Source organism: Rousettus aegyptiacus, unplaced genomic scaffold (assembly GCF_014176215.1).
Source record: "Rousettus aegyptiacus isolate mRouAeg1 unplaced genomic scaffold, mRouAeg1.p scaffold_m13_p_3, whole genome shotgun sequence".
Lineage (NCBI taxonomy): Eukaryota > Metazoa > Chordata > Mammalia > Chiroptera > Pteropodidae > Rousettus > Rousettus aegyptiacus.
In genome coordinates this window covers 114,442,604-114,463,605 of record NW_023416306.1, presented here as the reverse complement: position 1 = coordinate 114,463,605, position 21,002 = coordinate 114,442,604, and the positions used below count along the sequence as shown (strand labels likewise).

Genomic DNA, 21,002 nt, shown 5'->3' with positions numbered 1-21,002 from the left:
TATATGTTTGACAACTGACATAATAAAAAGCTAAAAGATGTTCTTGGTCAACATAACTTGGGAAAGAAAATGATCAATGCTTTTAATTTACAATGAATCAGTCTATTTCTAGAAGATTAACAGGAATTTTGTACTAAATTATTTTGCTAAATGGAGCACGAATCTCTCTATTTGAGGACTTGAAATTATATTTTTACATTAGTGCAAACCTGAAGGGTGAAGCAGTTTATATACTGGTGCCAAATGATACAACCATCTTGGTATTGATAATAGCTGCACAAATGATCACATTCCTCATTTAAACGTTCCTTTAACTTGAGGTTGATATAAAAGTCCCATGGGACAGTTTGAGAAGATACCTGTAAGAAATTGTATTTTAAAAATCAGAGCAATTAGAATCTATGATTATGGTTGGCAGATTGAAAACACTGCCTCCACCTCTTCTGATATCCCAACAGAAATAATAATAAAAGGATGTTTTAAAAGGCATAAATCTATAATAAAGGACATAGGGGCAACGAATTCTCAAAGCTGGAAAGAGAACAATAAGAGGTAACAATCCACTTAGCAGACCCAAGGAAAACTGATTCTAGCAATGGAGAAAGCTAAGTGTAAACAAATTTACACTGTAAGACCATCTCCCTATAGTATAAAACTGGTGGCACCAAATACCTGTAGAAGTAAGGGTGAAGGCAGAGCTAAAACAGGTGTGGTTGAACTCTTATTAAAGAGGAAGTTAGATACCAGCTTCTCCTACCTCCTTTTGTAACCCAGCCTAGCAACTGCCTCTTTCCCATTCTGTAAGACCAAAAGTTTATTCCTAGAGAGTATAAAACAGAAGGGCTCTGGACTAGAGGACACCAGACACTGTTGAGGGTGAGAATACCATTTGGAAAAGAAGAAAAAGTTTATATAACAAATGTTAAGATGTACCTTCCACTCTCTAGACTAATTTCCCCACCAAGCTTTCAGGAAGCTAGTAGCCAGGATTATATGCCCTAGGCAGGAAATTAGAGAAGTATTCTCTGAGGGATCTGATAAGCTCAAGAGTAAAGACCTAAAAACTGAGATTTTCTGATAAAATGACTAAGCGATATCATCCTACAGTGGGCCCCATATCTGTCAAGGTTCCTCCATAGACAGAGTTTTCAATTAGCCTTTAGAGACCCACAATTGAATACGATTAAAGAGCCAAAGACTTGAAGAAAGCCTCTAATATGAAAGACAGAGATCAAAACACACAAAGGAAACAGATAATGTAGGGAGAAATAAATTTAAAGCATCATTAATATATTTAGAGATAAGGAATATTCCATCTTTAAAATGAAAAAGAATGCTACAAAGAAGAAAATTCTGAGAATAAAAAGCTCTTTCAAATTAAATACATGACAAAAGAAATAAAAAACCCAGTAAAAAGACTAAAAATAAAGTTGACAAAACATTCTAGAAAGTAATGCAGAAAGATAGAGATAGAAAACAGGAGAAAAATGATAAGATTTTTAAAGATCTGTACAGGAGACCCAATATCCTAATAAAAAGAATTCTGAAATGAGAGAAAAGAGAAAACTGAGGGGAACAAAAATGTATTCTTTAAAAAATTTTTCTCAGAAATGAAGGAGTTTCCAGATTGAAATGGCCATCGAATGCTTAGCGTATGGACAACTTTAATAAAAGCATATAATTGTGAAATTTTGGAATACTGGTAACAAAAATAAGATCCTACGAGGACCCAGAGAAAGGGAAAAATATTCTCAAAGAATGGCAAAAGACTTTACAAGCAAGGTTAGAAGTCAAAAGATAATAGAGCTCATCTTCAAAATTCTAAGGAAAAAATGTTTTAAACCTAGAATTCTAATATTAAGTCAAACTACCAATAAGGTAAAGATGTAGAATGAGGAATTTTCTGACATGAAAGTGTTCAAAAAACCTACATTCCATGCATCTTTTCTCAGGAAGCTACTAAAACATGAGGGCTTAAATCAAAAAAGAAAGAAAAATGGGATCTAATATAACTGGGCATCTAGTGTAGGAAAGAGTTCATGTGAATCCCTAGGATGATGGTGAATGAAAATTACACAATAATCGTGTGTGTGTGTGTGTGTGTGTGTGTGTGTGTGAAGGCTAGAATGTCACCTGTTCAGATTAGAGGCCAGAAATTTTCAGATTTCTTCAGAAAGATAAAATTGATAGAATATTTAATATGTTTGGACATATTGAGAAACTTACACAATAGTTTCTTATTTTTGATATCTGATCCTGGCATATAATGATGAGTGATTTTTTGACACATCACTGACTTTCCTATAAGGAGCTTTGATGGTGCCATGGGTCCACAGTTTACCACTTAAACCCCCATTATTTACAAGGTAATTGAAGTGACAAAAAAAAAAAAAATCAGTCTCACCTTTATTATGGTTAATTCTGTAGAGTTTCTTGGTGTCACCCAGAATAATTTGTAATCTTCACATACTAAGTATTCTTGCTTAATGCAATAATCCTCATTACCTGTTGAGAAAGTTTGATTCCATTTAAAAACCACTGGAATATGTATAGCCCCTTAGATTTTACTTCCTGGTTTAAGGTCTAAAGGTACTTTATATTTGCCAGTTAGTAGCAGCTAGAATAGTTTTCAAGATCATTTGCTAAAAATTGAAAGAGAAGACAGAATTCCTATTGTTACTGGGATATGAACTTATCAATATGTCAACTTCTATGATCCTATTTCTTGTAATTTGCAAATATTTATTGTACAAAGGCATCAACTCAAGTACAAATAATCACTTATTTGTACACAGTAATATACAAAAGGATATGTATTCAATGGTACTTACCTAATTCAATTTCCTTCTCTGTTTCCAACTTAGGCATTGGTCTGTCTTCTACAAAAATCTCTACAGAGGCACTCAGCTCTGGTAGGGATTTTAGTAGTTGTCTGCGGTACTGTGAACACCAGGGTGACTGAACAGGATTTTCTGGGGGGGGAGGAGGGGAAAAGTTGTAAAAACATCACCTAAAACCCTAAAATGAGTATAACAGGGGAGGGAAATAAAACAAGATTGCATGATTAATATGGCTAAGCTAACGACACTCTTTTATCTCATTTCTTTATATTACATTCAGTTAATACTGATTTATTCTAGAAATTTCCAATTTATAGGAACTTTTCTATTGAAAACAGTTCAGTTTGTGGAGATAAATAAATGTTCACTGAAGATAAATGTGTTCATAATATATACCACTAAATAAGTGATATATATGAACTTACCTGCAGTTTCATTAGTAAGCTCCAGTTTCTCAGGAATTTGAAGACATTTGAGGGAGCAGGTGCTTACAACTGAGGCAGAAGATCCAGAGAACCCAGAGGAGTGTGTGGCCTCGCGGCTATCTTCAATAATTGGGCTGAAAGAACAACAAATGAGTCAATTATCATAGGGAAAATATATATCAATTTGTCTACTACAATTTTATTTGATATAATAGTCTCATTGTTAAAGTCCTTTATTTTCATGAAACAGAAATAGATTCATAATCATAATCTAAGTAACAGAATCTAGGTAACCCTGGTTAATAAGCAATACCTATCATTAAATTTCTGAACATGTGCTTTATTTACCTAACCTATAGTAAATGCCTATTCTACATCTATTCTAAATTATTGAAAAAAATTGACTAAGACACAAACTTTCTTTCTGTTTACTCCTTCTTTGGACTTTTTACTCTGCAACAAGAAAAAGTCAGGTAAAAGTGACACCAACATCACTAATGTGAATACATGCAAGCAAATGTGAAAAAAAAATTTTGGAGAAAAAATTTGAAAATGCAGTTTTAAAAGCACAAATTAGAAAACTGGGATTGGTTCAAATGACTTTTAAATATGGATAGATCATAAGGCTTAGTCCTGGCTCTCTATGCCATTCTCTTATACCAATTCTTTACATTTCCACCTATCAAAAGATACTTAAAAAAAAAAAAAAAATCCCTAGTTGCCTATTTGAAATTAGTATCAAATTATTTTATCATTATTTTAAACTTAATATTAAAGAAAAAAATAAATGCCTCCTCTATCCCAAGCAGGTACACTGCCAAATTTCCACAAAGATATCATAATCCTCCTGGGCTTTTTTTACCCATAACCTTCAAGATTTATTTCTTCTAACTCTCATATTCAAATTACGAAGTCCCACTAACACTTTATCTGGGGGAGCCCTACTGTCATGTAAAGCAGAGGGCCCCAACCTTTTTTGCACCAGGGACTGGTACTCCTACGAGAATCTAATGCCTGATGATCTGAGGTGGAGCTAAGGCGGCGATACTAGCTAGCACTGGGGAGAGGCTGCAAACATAGATGAAGCTTTGCTCCCTCACCTGCCACCCACGTCCTGTTGTGCAGTCCAGTTCCTAACAGGCCACAGACTGGTACTGGCCCATGGCCTGGGGGTTGGGGACCCCTGATATAAAGTAAAGGACTTAGCACAGTACCTGGCACATAGTAAGAGCTTGATAATTAGTTGCTATAATTGATAATCACACACAGAATAAGAATACTTAACAATCTGGTTTGTGCAACCTGTATCACCAATTACCTCAGCTTCTTGATGCTGAGAGTTGGATTGTAGATAGTGCCACAAGTAGTCTGTTGGTCCTCAGAGGTCTTCACATCTAGATCCTCTTCCTGCAAAAGTCTCTCAGGATCAGAAGGGAGATCCTTCAAGGATATTATCTCATGAAAAGGAGTGGATACAAAACGAGCTGCTCTAGCAAAGTCACAAGTGTCTTCTGGGTTAGGACAAATAGTTATATTCCTGAAACCTGTGATAATAGCATCTTCACTCAAGGGCTCAATTCCTGTGAATTCATCCTGAAATAGAAACCATGTAAAGTTTAGCTGAAATATTTCAATAAGCATATCTATGCCTTTGTCTTTTTTAGTTGGAGAGACATACATCATGTAAGTGATTTTCAACAAAGGGTACAGAGTAGCATATCTGAATCTTTAAGGAAAGACAGTTTTAAAAAGCACATTATAACATTCGAGGGAAAAGGTTTTGTATCATGAAAATGGCAAACTATATTTCATCAAAAAATACACTGTGAGGATTCTCCGTACAAAGGAAAAATACTGTATAATATTTTTTCCTCCAATCAATTTTACCAAAGAACTAGAGGACTAATACTATTTTTCTTTTTGCTTTGGCCTAGAAAATGTTCTGGTAATCTGCTATCCTCCTAGATTTTAAGTGGTCTTGTACACCAAATACTTAATTTTTACATTATTTTATTTCTTAAAAATAACTCGCAATCATGGTAGAAAATATGGAAAACTAAGTATAAAGTATTGAAAAATGAAAAGCACTAAAAAGTAATATATGTACATGGTTTTAAAAAGTCAACTAGTTTAAAAGGATATATAGCAAAAAAATCTCCCTCCTACACTTAACCCCCCATCATCTCCATTTGAATTACTACTCCCAGAAACAACTGCTATTATCACATATTTCTAGTAAGATACATACACAAGCATATTCTATGCATTTAAAAAAGGTTTTAAAACAGGTAAAATTATAGCATACGTGCTAGGAAAGTTGACCCTTGAACAATGCAGGGGTTAGGGGTGCCGACCTCTGTGCAGTCAAAAATCCTTGTATAACTTGTGACTCTTAAAAAACTTATTCATTGGTATCTCTGGGAGATTGGTTCCAAGATCCCACCATGAATATGAAAATCTGGGGATGCTCAAGTCCCTTATATAAAATGGCACAGAACAATGCATACAGTTGGTTCTCCACATCCTCGGATTCCCAACCATGTATGAAAAATACTGTTTGCGATCTGTGGTGATCCACAGTAGGTTGAATCATGGATGTGAAACCCAGGAATCTGGAGGCGAACTATATATTTATTGAAAAAAAAAATCTGTGTAAGTGGACTTGCACAGTTCAAACCTGTGTTGGTCAAGGACCAATTCTATGTATTATTCTTTCTTGTATTTTTATCATATCTTCTGTGCTATTAAAAATCCTTTAAAAACATGGTGATCACACCATGGGGTCTATCAGAAGTTAATGAATTCTTTTAGATTATTCTGTTTTTTACTATTATAAAACTATGCTAAATATCCTCAGACATTTAAATCTTTAAGAATATCTTAATTTTTTAAGGAATAATTCCTAATAGTAGAAATATTAGGTTAAAAGGTTATGAACACTAGGTTCTTTATGCATATTGCCTAGCTGCCCTCAGAGAGATTGTACCATTTTATACATTTACCTGCAGTATCCAAAAGCACCAATTTCATTTAACTGTGTATACTAGACATTAATTTTCTAGATTATCAATTTGACATATACTTTAAATTTCTGAGTCAACATTAGTAAGTAGAGGTGAGAGGTACATCTAGAAAAAAATAATAAATGTGGCTAAAATATTATAAGATTAAAAAATAGATATCTATAGTCTAAGAATACATTTTATGCAAACACTACTAATGGTCTTATTACTTTAGACATTTTAAATATGGTTATTTTTAGGGGAAAAAAATTCTGATAGGTGCCTATTAACAAAATTCAAGTAAAAGGCTAAAGATCGACTCCTTTAATAATTTGGCCCATCCCTGAACAGCTGAACCTGGAACCACTACCTCCATTTCCAGTCTATTTATCATGTTCTCTGGTGCTACTCTCAAGAACACAGTATGTAATTAAATACTCTTCTACACTGTTATCTTCAGACTAAACATATCTAATTCTCTTCAACCTCAAGACAAGTTTCCAGATGCTGGTTTGAAGAGAGGGATGATTTTATTCCTTAAAACTTCAATGAAATGTCAGTGATAATGGTTATTTACTTTGACTTGAATGTCTATGTGGGGTCCTTTTACCCTAAGTATTATGTCACTAATCCATGGTTAAAATAGAACATTACTAAAGAAAAATGGTTGGCCCACATAACTCTTCCATTGCCGTGAAAAGCATTTTACATAAAAGAACAAAGATCCTTTGCTATGTTGATTAAAAAAAAAAAAGTTCTAAAGGCTTTTAAGATAGTGATTTTTTTTTCTTACTTTAAAAAAAAATTGAGATATAATTCACGTACCAAAAAATTTACCCTTTTAAAGTGTATATTTCCAAGGTTGTGAAACCATCACCACTAACTCCAGAACATTTTCATCCCCCGCAAAAGAAACTCCCTACCCATTAGCAGTCACTAACACTCCTTTCTCTATAATCGCCTGGAAATCCCTAATCTATTTTCTGTCTTTGTAAATTTGCCTATTCTGGACATTTCATATAAATGGAATCATATGATACGTGGTCTTCTGTGTTTGGCTTCATTCACCTAGTAAATTGTTTTCAAGGTTCACCCAAGTTGTAAGATTTATCAGTACCTCATTCCTTTTTATGGCCAAATAATATTCCATTGTATAGATATACAATATTTTGTTTATCCATGCATCAGTTAATGGACATTGGGTTGTTTCCACTTTTTGGGTATTATGAATAATGCCACAAATATTCACATACAAGTTTTTTTATGTGAATATGTGTTTTCAATTCTTTTCTATATAAACCTAGGAGGAAATTTCTGGTCATAGGGTCACTCTCCGTTTACTATTTTGAGGAACTGCCAAATTGTTTTCCAAAGTTATCACACAATTGCACATTCTCACCAGCAACCTATGAAGGTTCTAATTTCTCCACATCCTCACCAATACTTGTTATTTTGTCTTTTTGATTATAGCCATTCTAAGTGCCTGTGAAGTAATAGCTTACTGTGGTTTGGATTTGCATTCTCTGATAACTAATGATGCTGAGCACCTTTTCATGTGCTTATTTAAAGCCAGTAATTTTCATTTAAATGCTAAACATGAGAACTGAATAAAACAATCTACTAGTCCATTTATATTAACTTAGAAATACTGTTCCTTACACAAACATCTGGAGACACATCCTCATTTGAAGTGATGTTTTCTGAAGTTTTGAGAACTGCAAGGGGTCTTCGTTGGACTAAAACCTGTGGGGGAGCTGCAGGGGGACTGGAAAAAGACATACTCCATTTAGCAATTTTTTTTCTGTTGACATAGATAACAGTAACCTCTTACTAATAATAATAGAAAACTTTTAAGTGTCAAAACAAATGTCAAACCTGATATTCCTTTTTTCTGAAAGAAGAAACTCATCAAAAATGGAGAAAGGCATACTGAGATCTATAGAAAAAAGAGACTAGATTTATATTCTTAAAAGTAAATGCTCTATTATTCACAACTACGTCAATTAATATTTCACATTGTTTGAAAGCAGAAAGGCAATCCGGTTTTTTTAAATGAACAATTTCAAACATATAAAAGTAGATATTATTTAATAATAATGATCTAAACATGGGTGATATTTATTTCCTGCCACTACCACTACTCCCCAAATCCAACCCAATTCCAATTATTTTGAAGCAAATCTAAGATATATCATTTCATCTATAAATATTTCAGTATATATTTATAAAAGGTCATTATTCAAAAGCATAACTTCAAAATATGATCATATCTGTAGAATTAATTTCTAAATTATCAAACATCCAGTTAGAAGTTTCACATTTTACCGAAATTTTTAAGAAAATCTGAATTAGGAATGCAGAGTAAGATTCATGTACTGTGACTACTTGAAATGTCTTTTAAAACACTTTTATTCTATAGAATTTTTTTTAAGTTGTTAGTTTTTTGAAGAAAGTAAATGTTTGCCCCATAATGCTTAATTTTTTTGTAATTACATCCTCCTGTGTGGTTTAACCTGTTCTTTCATGCTTTTATTTCCTATAAGTTGGTGGTTAGAATTAAGGTTTACTCAGATTCTATTTAATTTTTTTTTAACTATTTACAGGTGTATATTCATATTTTTACCGCTTTAACATGTTTCTGAATGGAAAAAAGAACAAATCTGAAAATAAATAGGCTTAGTTTTAAGTTTTTTTTTCTTTTGTTCCGAAAACCACTTTCCAGTGTTGGCTGCTGTATACTATAGATATGCTTAACTTACTGTATACTAACTGAAGTGAAAGATTATAAATTTAAATTTACATTTAAACCAAATATTTCAAAACAATGAGGAATCTTACAATAATATTCCTTCAAATGTCTATCTAATTTTCAATCAAATGCTTATAACTGAATTCCATGATTCAAAGATACTATGTTTCCTTCTTTCCCTTCTTTCAACTTCCTTTACTATGATTAAGAAAAATGCTTACTGCTTGTTACATAAAGCATGGGTTATCAGTAAGTGCTCCATGACATTGCCCAGCACAACTCACCTTTAGAATGAGGTTGTTCTTGCCAAACGTTTTCTGCGAGTGAAGTTTCCCTGTAAAGGAACTTGTTTTAAAACATGTGCTTAGTACCCACAGAAAGAATAATTTAATTCTTTAAAGTCAAGAGGTCTTTTCATTAACTATTATAATCTTCACTCTAAGATAAGAAAATATTCTAATACTATCAATCCAAATTCTTAAAAATGTTGGAACTTTTGGTCACTAAAATTGTTGAAGTCTACTTGATAATAGATGTTAAGTTACATTAACATATAAAGCAGATTATTAATGTTAATAGTAGTCATCTCGTGATGGTTTTATCTTTTAAAAATTATTTAAATTTAATTGCTTCTATAACATCCATATATTTTTAATTAAAAAATGTACCCTGTCCTTCCTCATTAGCATCAAAGTTTATGTTGTGACGGAGACTTGCAAAAATCATGTCTTGATGCTATATGAGTCAATGAGTCTTCAAGTCACGAGAGTCAAAAGTTGGTTCTGAATGCCCTCCCATAAGCATCATCCTTTCCACCAATGTGATTCTACCTGGCACAAGAGTTTATTGGGCAAACAGCATTGGACAGAGTCATTCCTGGGATTTCCTGAGACACTGAAGCAATTCGCAGTTCAGCTATCTCCTTTGTAGACGTCTTCTCTTCTTGCTATTTGCATGAAATAAACAAAATCAATTTGTTCTTCCTTTCTAGAAAATGCTATTTTCAATGTTTAGTTTCAAAATTAGCCTTACCATACTTTCCCCCTACATATCCACTAACCATATAAAATGTCTGTTCCACAAAAATTATTTCCAATAATTTATTAGCATAAACCAATACTCTGTATTCAGCTAAATGGTGCCAAGAATATAGCATGAATTTCTTTAGTTAACCTCATTTTAATGGAGCATGACTAGAATAAAGAGCTAAAGTTAGAGGTAACAAAACTAATGGGTGAGTGTATAACTAAGAAATCAATAAATTGCATCACTTATAGCACATGCTACGAATTGCATTGAAGTCACCTATTAAATTACTTTTCTGCTGAACTTAGCTGCTGTTAATAGCTGAGAAACAACAGAAAACTCTAAATGGGACTGGGAGGACTTTTATCTTCTATGCTTTTATATAGCTTAAATTTGTGTCAATAAGCTTTAGTTTTATGTATTAAAAAAAGAGAAATAACCTGATCAACCGTTCTTTCATGCTGAGTAGTTTGAATTTCTTTCAGCTTCTTCTCCATCTCTTCAATTTGTTTCTGCATTTCTGCTCTCTTCTCTGCACTAGTCAGTAGCTCAGCTAGAAACAGTAAAGTTGGCTGAACATTTACTCCTCATAGCAATTTATTTTGTCAAAAACTGTCTTTAGGACTTATGTCCTCAACATATGTATGTTAGTATTACAGATGAGGTCGCTATTCTTTTATTTATTCAAGTCAATAAAAAGAGAATGCTACAGGCCAAGTACAACTCTGAGCATCTAAGTTTCAGTGGTGTATAATACAAAGTCCTTGGCCATGTGATGCTAACATTCAATTTCAAGGAGACAAACACATGAATTAACAGAAAACAGGGTTTAAAATAAAGTAAAATAGGTAATGTGAAATTGTGTGGCTGGGTAGGGGCATGGCGGTCAGGGGCCACTTGAGACCAGTGATCAGAAAAGATCATTCTAAGAAAGAGATATTATAAAGCTGTAACCTGAATGACTAGGGGCTGGTCATATATAGAGCTGGGGAAACATTCTACGCCAAGGGACTAGCTGGTACAAAGGACCTAATGCAGAAACAAGATCATTGTGGCTCAAGTATCCAAATGAATGCAAGCATAGTATATAACATAGCAAAAGGGAGAAAAGTAAAAGATGAGGTTGGAGTAGGCAGGTGCCAAGTTATGTGGGCACAAAGAGTTTATATTGCATTTTAAGACAATAGAAAAAATTGGAGAATTTTAAGTAAAGGAGTGACATGGTTTGATTTAAAAAAACAATTTGCTATGAGCGAATTAATGAATTATGGGGAGTGACTAGAAAGTCTAAGGTGAGAACACTAAGGAGGTTCAGGAGGTAGAAAAAAGATTGAGGACACAGATCTGAAAGAAATTAGAGATTTTGAAGGAGGGAAAAAATGATTTGAAAGTAGCAAAGGGAAGAAAAAACAACCCTGTCTCTAGGCCCTGCCTGTGGCTTCCTCATTTCTAGTATTCCTACCCCACAGTAAGTAGTCAGCAACAGTCTTTGAAGCCAGTTTTTAATAGTAACAAGAAACCACTTTATTATAGGCATGAGGATTTATAAGAATACAAACTATATACAGCAGGGAAATTACAAGTTCATGAACTCAATTCAGAGACCAGCTTACAAAATGAGTATTAAAAAATCCTCAGAGGTCTTTTTACTTGTTCAAATCCCATCTAACCCTAGCACTGGTCCTTCTTTCGCTAGCTAAGAATAAAATGTATTTTCATCTTATTTTTATACCTAGTATAAGCTAGGTATATAAATACCCTTAAGGAAACTAGTTTTTTTGGTTGTTGTTTTTTTCTTTTACTTATTTTACACCATTTTATTGAGGTATAATTGACATACAATGTTCATTTCAGGTGTACAACATAATTATTCAATATTTTTAAATATTGCAAAGTGATCACAATAAGTCCAGGTAACATCCATCACTATATGTAGTTGCAAAAAAATTTGTTTCTTGTGATGAGAACTTTTAAGATTTACTCTGTTAGCCAGAGTCCCCAACCCCTGGGCCATGGACCAGTACTGTGGCCTGTTAGGAACTGGGCAGCACAGCAGGAGGTGAGCAGGCAAATCAGCGAAGCTTCATCTGTATTTGCAGCTGCTCCCCAGCACTAGCATCACCGCCTCAGCTCCACCTCAGATCATCAGGCATTAGATTCTCATAAGAGCACTGGTCCCTGGTGCCAAAAAGGTTGGGGACTGCTGTTCTCAGCAATTTGCTGATGTGCAATACAGCATTATTAACTATAGTCACCATGCTGTGACTCAAAGCATCTTCTAATGCTTTAAGTTCCAAATAATATACTTCAATACTTCAGCCCATTCTGCACTACCTTTTGCCCCAAGTACTCCAGGCTCTAAAATCAGAACTGCTTTCCATTTCCCCCAAATTTTGAATTTCTCAATTTATAGTAAAACTTCTCTTAATTTAGAAAGAAGAAAATGTCTTTAATATAAATAACTATCATCTAAGTAACTGCAGTGTGATTATGTTAAACTGAATAAGCCCTGGGAGAAATTTCAGGCAAAGTATCAAAAGTGAAATAGTTCAGGCAATATGACGAAAGCACTTAATGGGGAGGCATGGCAGGTATGTGTATGCATGTCAAGGATCATAGCTGTCTGCCTATGGCATTGGTGAATATAAATTGTTCCTACAGTTCGGAGCTGCTTCTCCTCCTTTACTTTTGAACACAGACTTAGTTGCTTAGTTTTTTTCCCCTGGGAGTCTCATGGAAAGCAGCAATGGGAGTTCAGCTTAAGAAGAGAGAGAAAAACAGTAGAAACCATAGAAGCATCACATAAACATACAAACAATAAGACAATTTTCCTCAGACTTAACATATGAGCTCAACCTTCCTACAACTAAGTTGTTATTTTTATAAATTTGAACTAAATCAATGCACCTACCTTCCCTTTGCTTTTTTAATTTCTTCCGGAAAACTTCAGCCCGGATCTCCTCAAAGGAGAACTCCCCAACTCCTGCATAAATTTTCTCCTTACAATACATCATCTTCTCTTTCTTCTCCTCAGAATCTTGCTGATGGCTTTGAACCCTTTGCAGGAGATCCCCTTCTTCCTTTCCAGGCTTTCTTGTGCTTAGAATGTGGTTTATACTGGGTTCAATTTTACATGGTGTCCTAAAAGAAGCAAAATAATAATTATTCACCATACAATTCAAATGAGTTATTTCTTACATGTTTTGACAAAACACAGAGACGATAACAGCAACAAGACTACATGTAATCAATTTCAAAATGAATGAATGAATGAATAAATAAATAAATAAATAAAACAAATAAGGTTGAGGAAAGAGCCTAAAAATAATTTACATGGGTTATCAACAATTATGTTCTGAGTACTACTGTGTTATGAGGAGGAAGGAAATTAGCCCTAAGTTAAAGTCATTAAATAGCTTATATTCCTTATAGGTAAAAAAATATAATACTATGTCTTAATCAAACCAAATGTATGAGAAGAAATTAAGCCCATTTTCCACTATTTAGAACCCAAAAGAATCAGAGTTAGAAACACAGCATTTAGGGAACTAATGATGTGAAGTTTAAGGTTCTCAGCTGAGGGGGAAGAATGAGAGTGGTAATACAAGTTTGAAAGGAATAAAGCATAAAATTCCTCAATCAGGATAGAACACGTTTTCAACTCTGGCTATGGATCAGAATCACTTATATATCTTTTATTTTCTTATGTACCTTTTTACAACTAAAGCTACCTACCTGGACCTTACCCTAGACCCAGTGAATCAGAGTCTTTAATGGTAGAGTCTAAGGATCAACATGCTTAACCTGATAAAGGACACCTATGAAAAACCCAAACATTATACTTGATGCTGAAAAACTGAATGCTTCTCCTGCTAAGACCAGAAACAAGACAAGGATGTTCATTCTTGCCAATTCTAGTCAACATTGTACTGGAAGTTCTAGCCAGAGCAATTAGGCAAAAAATAAATAAGTAAAAATAAATAAACAAAAGGCATCCAGATGGGAAAGGAAGAAGCAATCTCTATTAGCAGATGATATGATATGATCTTGTTATATAGAAAATCCTAAGAATCCACTTAAAAACTATTAGAACTAATAAATGAGTTCATCAAAAAAGATACAAGATCAATATATAAAAATCAATTGTATTTTATATACCTGCAATGAACAATCTGAAAATAAAATTATGGGAACTCTATTTGTAGCAGCATCAAAAAGAATAAAATACTTTAGAATAAGTGTTTTAAAACTAATGTGGACAGACACCTTACTGAAGATAAATAGATGGCAAACAAGTATATGAAAACATGTGCTCAACATCATATCATCAAGGAATTGCAAATTAAAATGAGACGCCACCACACATCTATTAGAAAGAATAAAATCTAAAATTTCAACACCACCAAATGCTGGCAAGGAATATGAAACAATAGGAACTCTCACTACTGGTATAGACACTTTGGAAGAGAGTTTGGCACTTTTTTACAAAGCTAAATTTAGTCTTACAATATAATCCAGCTAAATAGTTGAAAACTTATGTCCACACGAAAACCTGCACACAAATATTTATAGCAACCTCATACAAATGTGCCGAAACTTGGAAGCAATCAAGATGTCCTCTAATAGATGAGTGGGTAAACATCTATGCAACAGAATATCATTCGGCACTAAAAAGAAATGAGCTATTAAGCCACAAAAAGACATGGAAAATGACATGATCAGACTTGCATTGCAGGTGACCAGGGAAGACTGCACGACTGGGCCCCACAGGACACCTTCTACATAAGACCACTCTACTAAGACCAAGAGACATAGCAACTCTACCTAATACATAGAGAGGCAGCTAAAATGGGGAGGCAAAGAAACATGTCTCAAATGAAAGAAGAGAACAAAGCTCCAGAAGAACAACTAGATAAAATGGAGATGAGCAATCTACCAGATGAAGAGTTTGAAGTGCTAGTTATAAGGATGCTCAATGATCTTAGTGAGAACTTCAACAAAGAGACAGAAAACATAAAAATGGAGACAGAAAATATTAAAAAGAAATGAAGAATGTAATAATTTAACTACAGAATGCAATAGAGGAAATCAACAGATTAGATGAAGTAGAGGATCAAAACAGCGATTTGGAAGGTAAGGTAGCAGAAAACACCCAATCAGAACAGCAAAAAAAAAAAAAAAAAGAATCCAAAAAAGATGAGGACCGTTTAAGAGGCCTATGAGAGATCAAGCGTACTAACATCTGTATAATAGGAGTACTGGAAGGAGAAGAGAGAGCAAGAGAGAAAGAAACTGAAAATTTGTTTGAAGAAATAATTATGGGAAACTTCCCTAATTGGTGAAGGAAATAGATATACAAGCCCAGAGGGTCTCATATAACTTGAACCCAAGGAGGACCACAACAAGACACATCATAATTAAAATGCCAAAAATTAGTTATAGACAAAGAAAGAACCTTAAAAGCAGTAAGAAAAAAGCAGTTAGTTATCTACAAGGGAGCTTCCATAAAACTGTCAGCTGATTTCTCAATAGAACTTTAAAGGCCAAAGGGATTGGCACAAAATATTCAAAATGATAAAAAGCAAGGACCTACAACCAAGATTACTCTACCTAGCAAAACTATCATTTAGAATCGAAAGTCATAAAGAGCTTACCAGATAAGAAAAAGCTAAAGGAGTTCATCATCACCAAACCAGTAGTATAAGAAATGTTAAAAGGACTTCTTTAAAAAAATTAAAAATATGAATAATAAAATGACAATAACTACATATCTTGCAACAATTAGTTTAAATGTAAATAGATTAAATGCCCCAATCAAAAGACATGGGTGACTGAATGGACAAGAAATAAAACCCTTACCTATGCTGCCTATAAGACACCTTCAGATCAAAAGACACACACAGACTGAAAATAAAGGGATGGAAAAAGATATTTTATGAAAATGGAAACAAACAAAAAAGCTGGGTAATAATACTTATATGAGACAAAGCAGACTATAAAACAAAGGCTATACTAAGAGACAAAGAAGGACCCAGTGATCCTGCCTCTGGTTATTTATCCAAAGCACCCCAAAACACCACTTTGAAGGGACATGTGATTCTATATGTTCATTGCAGCATTATTTACAAGAGCCAAGATATGAAGGCAACTTGGGTATCCATCAGTGGATTAATGGATAAAGAAGAGGTGGTACATAATACAAAGGAACATTACTCAGCCATGAAGAAAGGATTAAATCTTGTCATCTGCAACAATGTGGATTGACTTACAGGTTACTGTGCTGAGTGGAGTAAGTCTGATAGAGAAAGAGAAATATCTTATGATTTCACTTATATGTGGAATCTAGAGAACAGGATAAACAAACAAAACAGAAACAAGCTCATAGATACTGAGAGCATTTTGATGGTTGCTGGACTGTGGGGGAAGGGTGAGTGAGGAAATGGGTGAAAGGGAGAGGAATTAAGAAGTACAAATTGGTAACTACAAAATGTTCATGGAGATGTAGAATACAGCATAGGGAATATAGTCAGTAGTATTGTAATAGCTATGTATGGTACTGGACGGTACTAGATTTATTCAGGAAGATCACTTTATAAATTATAGAAATGTCTAATCACTGTGTTGTACACTTGAAACTAATATAATATTGTATGCTAACTATAATTGAAAAAATTAAAAAATACTATTGGCAAACGGGAAAAAAATAGCCTCTTTCATGTTGAGCTCTTATCAGACAGGATTTTTAATTAATCTTACCTATTTTTAGATTCCTACACTACCTAGAATATAGTAGAGCGTTACAGATTAGGAAACTCTTGCACTGGGACACAGAGTACGTTCTAGTATTAGAACTCCAAAATGTTATGTATTAGACTAAATATCAGACTGCCTGATTATCTAATCATCACCTATCGTACTTTTTCTTTTTTTTCCCTCCCCCTCCACTTCTACCCCTAACCTATGGATGTTGCTGTTTCCCAGTAAGAAGTGGATCTCTTAAGGCAGGGCGTCTCCTCCCACACACTTGCAGTGTGCACCCAGGGTCTTTCACCCCTGGCACACTCGGGGTGCCTGGTGCACCTGGGCCTGGCGCACCCAGGGTATGGTCCATGGTGCCACCCGGGGCGTGAACACAGGACCTTCTGCGTGTAAAGCAGACATGCTAACCACTACATTATGGAGCCACACCTCGTACTTTTTCTTATAAACAGAAATGCTAAGGACTAGGAAAAGAACTAAAAGACATCTAGAAGGAAAGAGTAGGATCAGAGGAAAAACTATCATAATTTCTAATTACTGTCAATAACAAAGATAGAACATCTTACTTAAATCCCAGTGATTATCTTTGACAACAGCAATATAAATATAAACATATCACGTTAACCAATCACATTTATTCCTCAATAAAAATTTTATCTAATGGTCTGTTAGCTCTAACATACTCAAAGGAATACAGACATAAAGGAAACACCAAACTGGTTACTTCCACCCCCACGGAGAAGAAAATGCCTTTGGGAACTAGGATAGGTGCCCCTGTCCACTCTTATTAATTCCCACCTCAATTTATCTGGAGATTAAACTCACATAACTGGCTGTTGTGCAGTCTCTTCCACATATGGAGTAAAACTGGGAAGCATAGAGGGTACAGCTGTCACAGAAGCTGTATTGCCACGAGGCTGGCAATGAAGAAGAAAACTAAAATTACCATAGTTTTACATTCTGACACAACATATGCAGACCATGCATAATTATTCAAGAGAAATTAAAAGAGATACTAAATATTCCTTTAATCTAACTCTATAGTTTTTGTAATGTCGGCAAAAACACTAGATGTAAGAGTCCTTACCCTGTGTTCCAAGGGCCTGCCTGTGTTCCAAGGGCCTGCTTGCAGCTCATTTTCTTTGGCCCTGGACACAGGGGGTGCAATCCATGGCTGGACTGTAGGCGTAGACAGCTCTGCTATAGAAGCCTCATCAGTATTTTCATCAAAAACAGTAATTCTAGAATTACTTTGCATTGGTTGAGGAAATGGATTTTGGAGTCCTCGGTTCTGGTTTGGAGCTAGGAGAAAAAAATATTAAAATTTCATGTAAAAATTTTAATTATCAACTTAGATGCCAGATAAATTATATCTAAATCATCTCCAAATCAAGATTACTTCTACTACCATTGAATCAAAGTTTAAAAATAACAATTTCAAAAAAACCTTAATGAGTAAAATTACTAACTTTTTAGTCCATTCTGTGTTTATTATTTATACTCTCCCAATCTTTTCCTCATCTCCAATCTTTCATTCATATATATATATAAAAATTCTACATTTTCTTTCAGTCATCGTTCTAACATTGCCTAGTTTTATTGGAGACTAATCCTAACTTAATCTTCATTGTTGAGTTTAAAATTTTCTGTCGATGGAAATCAGCTAAGATATACTGAATCTAGAGAAGACAAATTAAAATTAGCCCATTTATTAGGGGTGTTCTCTGTTGTAGGACTGTTTATTACAATCAAGCTTCATCATGTTCTGAATAAAATATTCTTTAGGACCATATACTCCCTATACTTTAATTCTAGAATCTCCAAGAACATTCTAAATATTGATAAGTTGATACCAGGAAAGGGATAAGAGATTTAAAATAAATATTCTTGTCTACGTCCAATGTCTATAAATTTAGTTAATAAATTAGTTATTGCTCTCTGTATCTTCTGCTAATGTTGCTGTGAACCTAAAATTTCCAAAAAATTAGGTGAATTAAAAAAAAAACCTCAATGTTGATTATCTTTCAGTTTACAAAGAAAGCCTAATTTCTAGCCCTGAAAGACTGAATACCATATTTATACACTGTCTGAGGCTTTGGTACATGTTTACGTTGACAATACTCGATATTATTAGATCTTTCAACTAACAACTCTTAAATTCAGAAATTCTTGATGCTTCCTATATATTAGTTTTTTCTTAGGACAAAATTGTTGACATGTTTTGGTTTTAGTGCACCCTGTGATCTCAGCTCTTCTTAGACTTCCTTCTTTTTGCTACCTAGTACTCAGCAAACTAGGACAGTGGCTATGTATATATTTACACATTATCTCTTTACATAATTTGCCTACCACCCGAGACTAAGTCTCCCATAATAACATTTAACAAACTTACCCTTGAGAGCACCTCCTATACGGCTGATTGGAGCTCTTGCTGTCTTTTTCCCTTTGCTTTTTAGTTCAGCCAGTGTGCTTCGCTGTGGTACAGAGGCTCCAAAAACTTCCTCTTCTTCTTTCTCAAGTGCCAAAAGAGTTTGCCGAGTCACTCGAGCTTGGAATTGTCTCAAGTAAAAAAAGAAAGCAATTAACTTTTGGTGAGATAAGTACTACGCGCCAGATTCAAATTTTCTTCTTCTTCCTTTTTTTTTTTTTAAAAAAAAAAAAAAAATCATTTATTTATTTGTTTATTTATTTATTTTTATGGTGACATTGGTTAACAAAATCCAGTATGTTTCAGGTGTACAATTTAACTGTAAGGCATATGTGTGTACACACACACACACACACACACACACACACACACACACACTGTATTGCGTATTCACCTCCCATAGTTAGATTTCTGTCACCGCATATTTGACCCCTTTTACCCTATCTACCTCCCTCCTTTTTCCCCCTCCCCAGATTCAAAATTACTAATTTGTTAAAATAAACAAGGGAGGTGGACAGGATGGGGTAAGAAATATGTAAAACAGCCCAAACAAAGTGTTTATTCTCTCAGGAATAAAGAAAGCCACCTTGATATCAGAGTCAGTTTTGGCTAGAATGATTTAGCTCCAAGTTCAATTAATTAAAAATATTCTTGAAGATTACCATTAGGTTGATCTGGGGATCAGATCAGGGTGACTAAGACTAAGATTATCGCATTTATTAAGATCAGACTTTTTATTATAAAACTTTAAATTCATAAAACAGTTGAAAGAGTAAATAAGCACCCATATACCCTTCAGGTACATTCAGCAATTGTTAACATCTTGCCACATTATTTTATCACTGTATGTGCCTCTTTCTCTTTCTACAAACACACTGCTCTACCTACCACACACCATTTTTCTGTAATCATATGAAATGAAATTGCATCCCATGTAACATTTTACTTCAGCAAAGCTGGCAGAAGTTTGAAGACTAAACTTCCTGTGCTGCTGCCAAAGTTTTAAGTATTATCAAAAGGGTAAAAAAACTGAACACAGTGCATATGCTGGCCAAGATGGAGTAAACCCACAATAGCCTCTCTCTCAAGGATTAGAATTAAAATCTCTAAACATAATACAGAAAAGCAACTGAGGCCTCTGAAAAATAAACAAAACAAGTGCACTGTGGAGAGGAGTTAAACTCGAAGAAACAACACATAGGGTTGTTTCCTGTTTTTTTCCCTTCTGCTCTTCTCTCTCGTGGTTTTGAATTGTTCCAACAGTGAGGTTTAAAGCAAAAACTCCTACAGAACCTTCACCTTCTGGCCGGAGTACTGGGAAAAGGGGACTTTGAGGGCCAGGGAGAAAAACGGGAGAGGATGAGCTGAAGGGATTGTTTAACTCTGTACATGAATTGGCACAAAACCTGGACACTCTTGAGCTATGCATGCACAAGGCAGAACCAAAGCAGGACAGAATAGGTTGAGAGAACTGAACTATAATATAAACCACTGCAAAAGTCCCAGACTAACCCTTAAATAACACATATGGGATAGACCCAAAGGTCTTGAAAAATGAACTGACATGGAAACCATTACCCACATGAGATGAGAAAGAACTTGTGACAGCTGAAGGCTAGTTGCCTACTAAGACAAAAACATCAATATTCTCCACAGAATATCACCAACAGGATATAGAGTCTAATAATAAGTAACAGAATAGAAAAGCCAATAAAATAAAATACTAAAAAATAATTAGATTATGCAAAAGGAGGCCAGAAAGGGATAACAGAT

General features: G+C 34.4%; 1 protein-coding gene across 1 annotated transcript in view; it reads right to left on the bottom strand.

Moving 5' to 3' along the window:
- Positions 1-21,002, bottom strand: part of BUB1B (BUB1 mitotic checkpoint serine/threonine kinase B) — a 53,875-nt gene that overhangs the window by 6,658 nt on the left and 26,215 nt on the right. Inside the window, exons 8-21 of the mRNA XM_016152196.2 lie at positions 19,194-19,360; positions 17,889-18,103; positions 17,627-17,718; positions 12,954-13,183; positions 10,483-10,595; positions 9,847-9,962; positions 9,301-9,350; positions 8,143-8,203; positions 7,927-8,032; positions 4,584-4,858; positions 3,266-3,399; positions 2,832-2,972; positions 2,405-2,505; positions 210-359 (exon numbers count right to left, since the gene is read on the bottom strand). Of these exons, the coding sequence (XP_016007682.2) occupies positions 210-359; positions 2,405-2,505; positions 2,832-2,972; positions 3,266-3,399; positions 4,584-4,858; positions 7,927-8,032; positions 8,143-8,203; positions 9,301-9,350; positions 9,847-9,962; positions 10,483-10,595; positions 12,954-13,183; positions 17,627-17,718; positions 17,889-18,103; positions 19,194-19,360 (1,951 nt within the window). The remainder of the gene's footprint in view (positions 1-209; positions 360-2,404; positions 2,506-2,831; positions 2,973-3,265; positions 3,400-4,583; positions 4,859-7,926; positions 8,033-8,142; positions 8,204-9,300; positions 9,351-9,846; positions 9,963-10,482; positions 10,596-12,953; positions 13,184-17,626; positions 17,719-17,888; positions 18,104-19,193; positions 19,361-21,002) is intronic.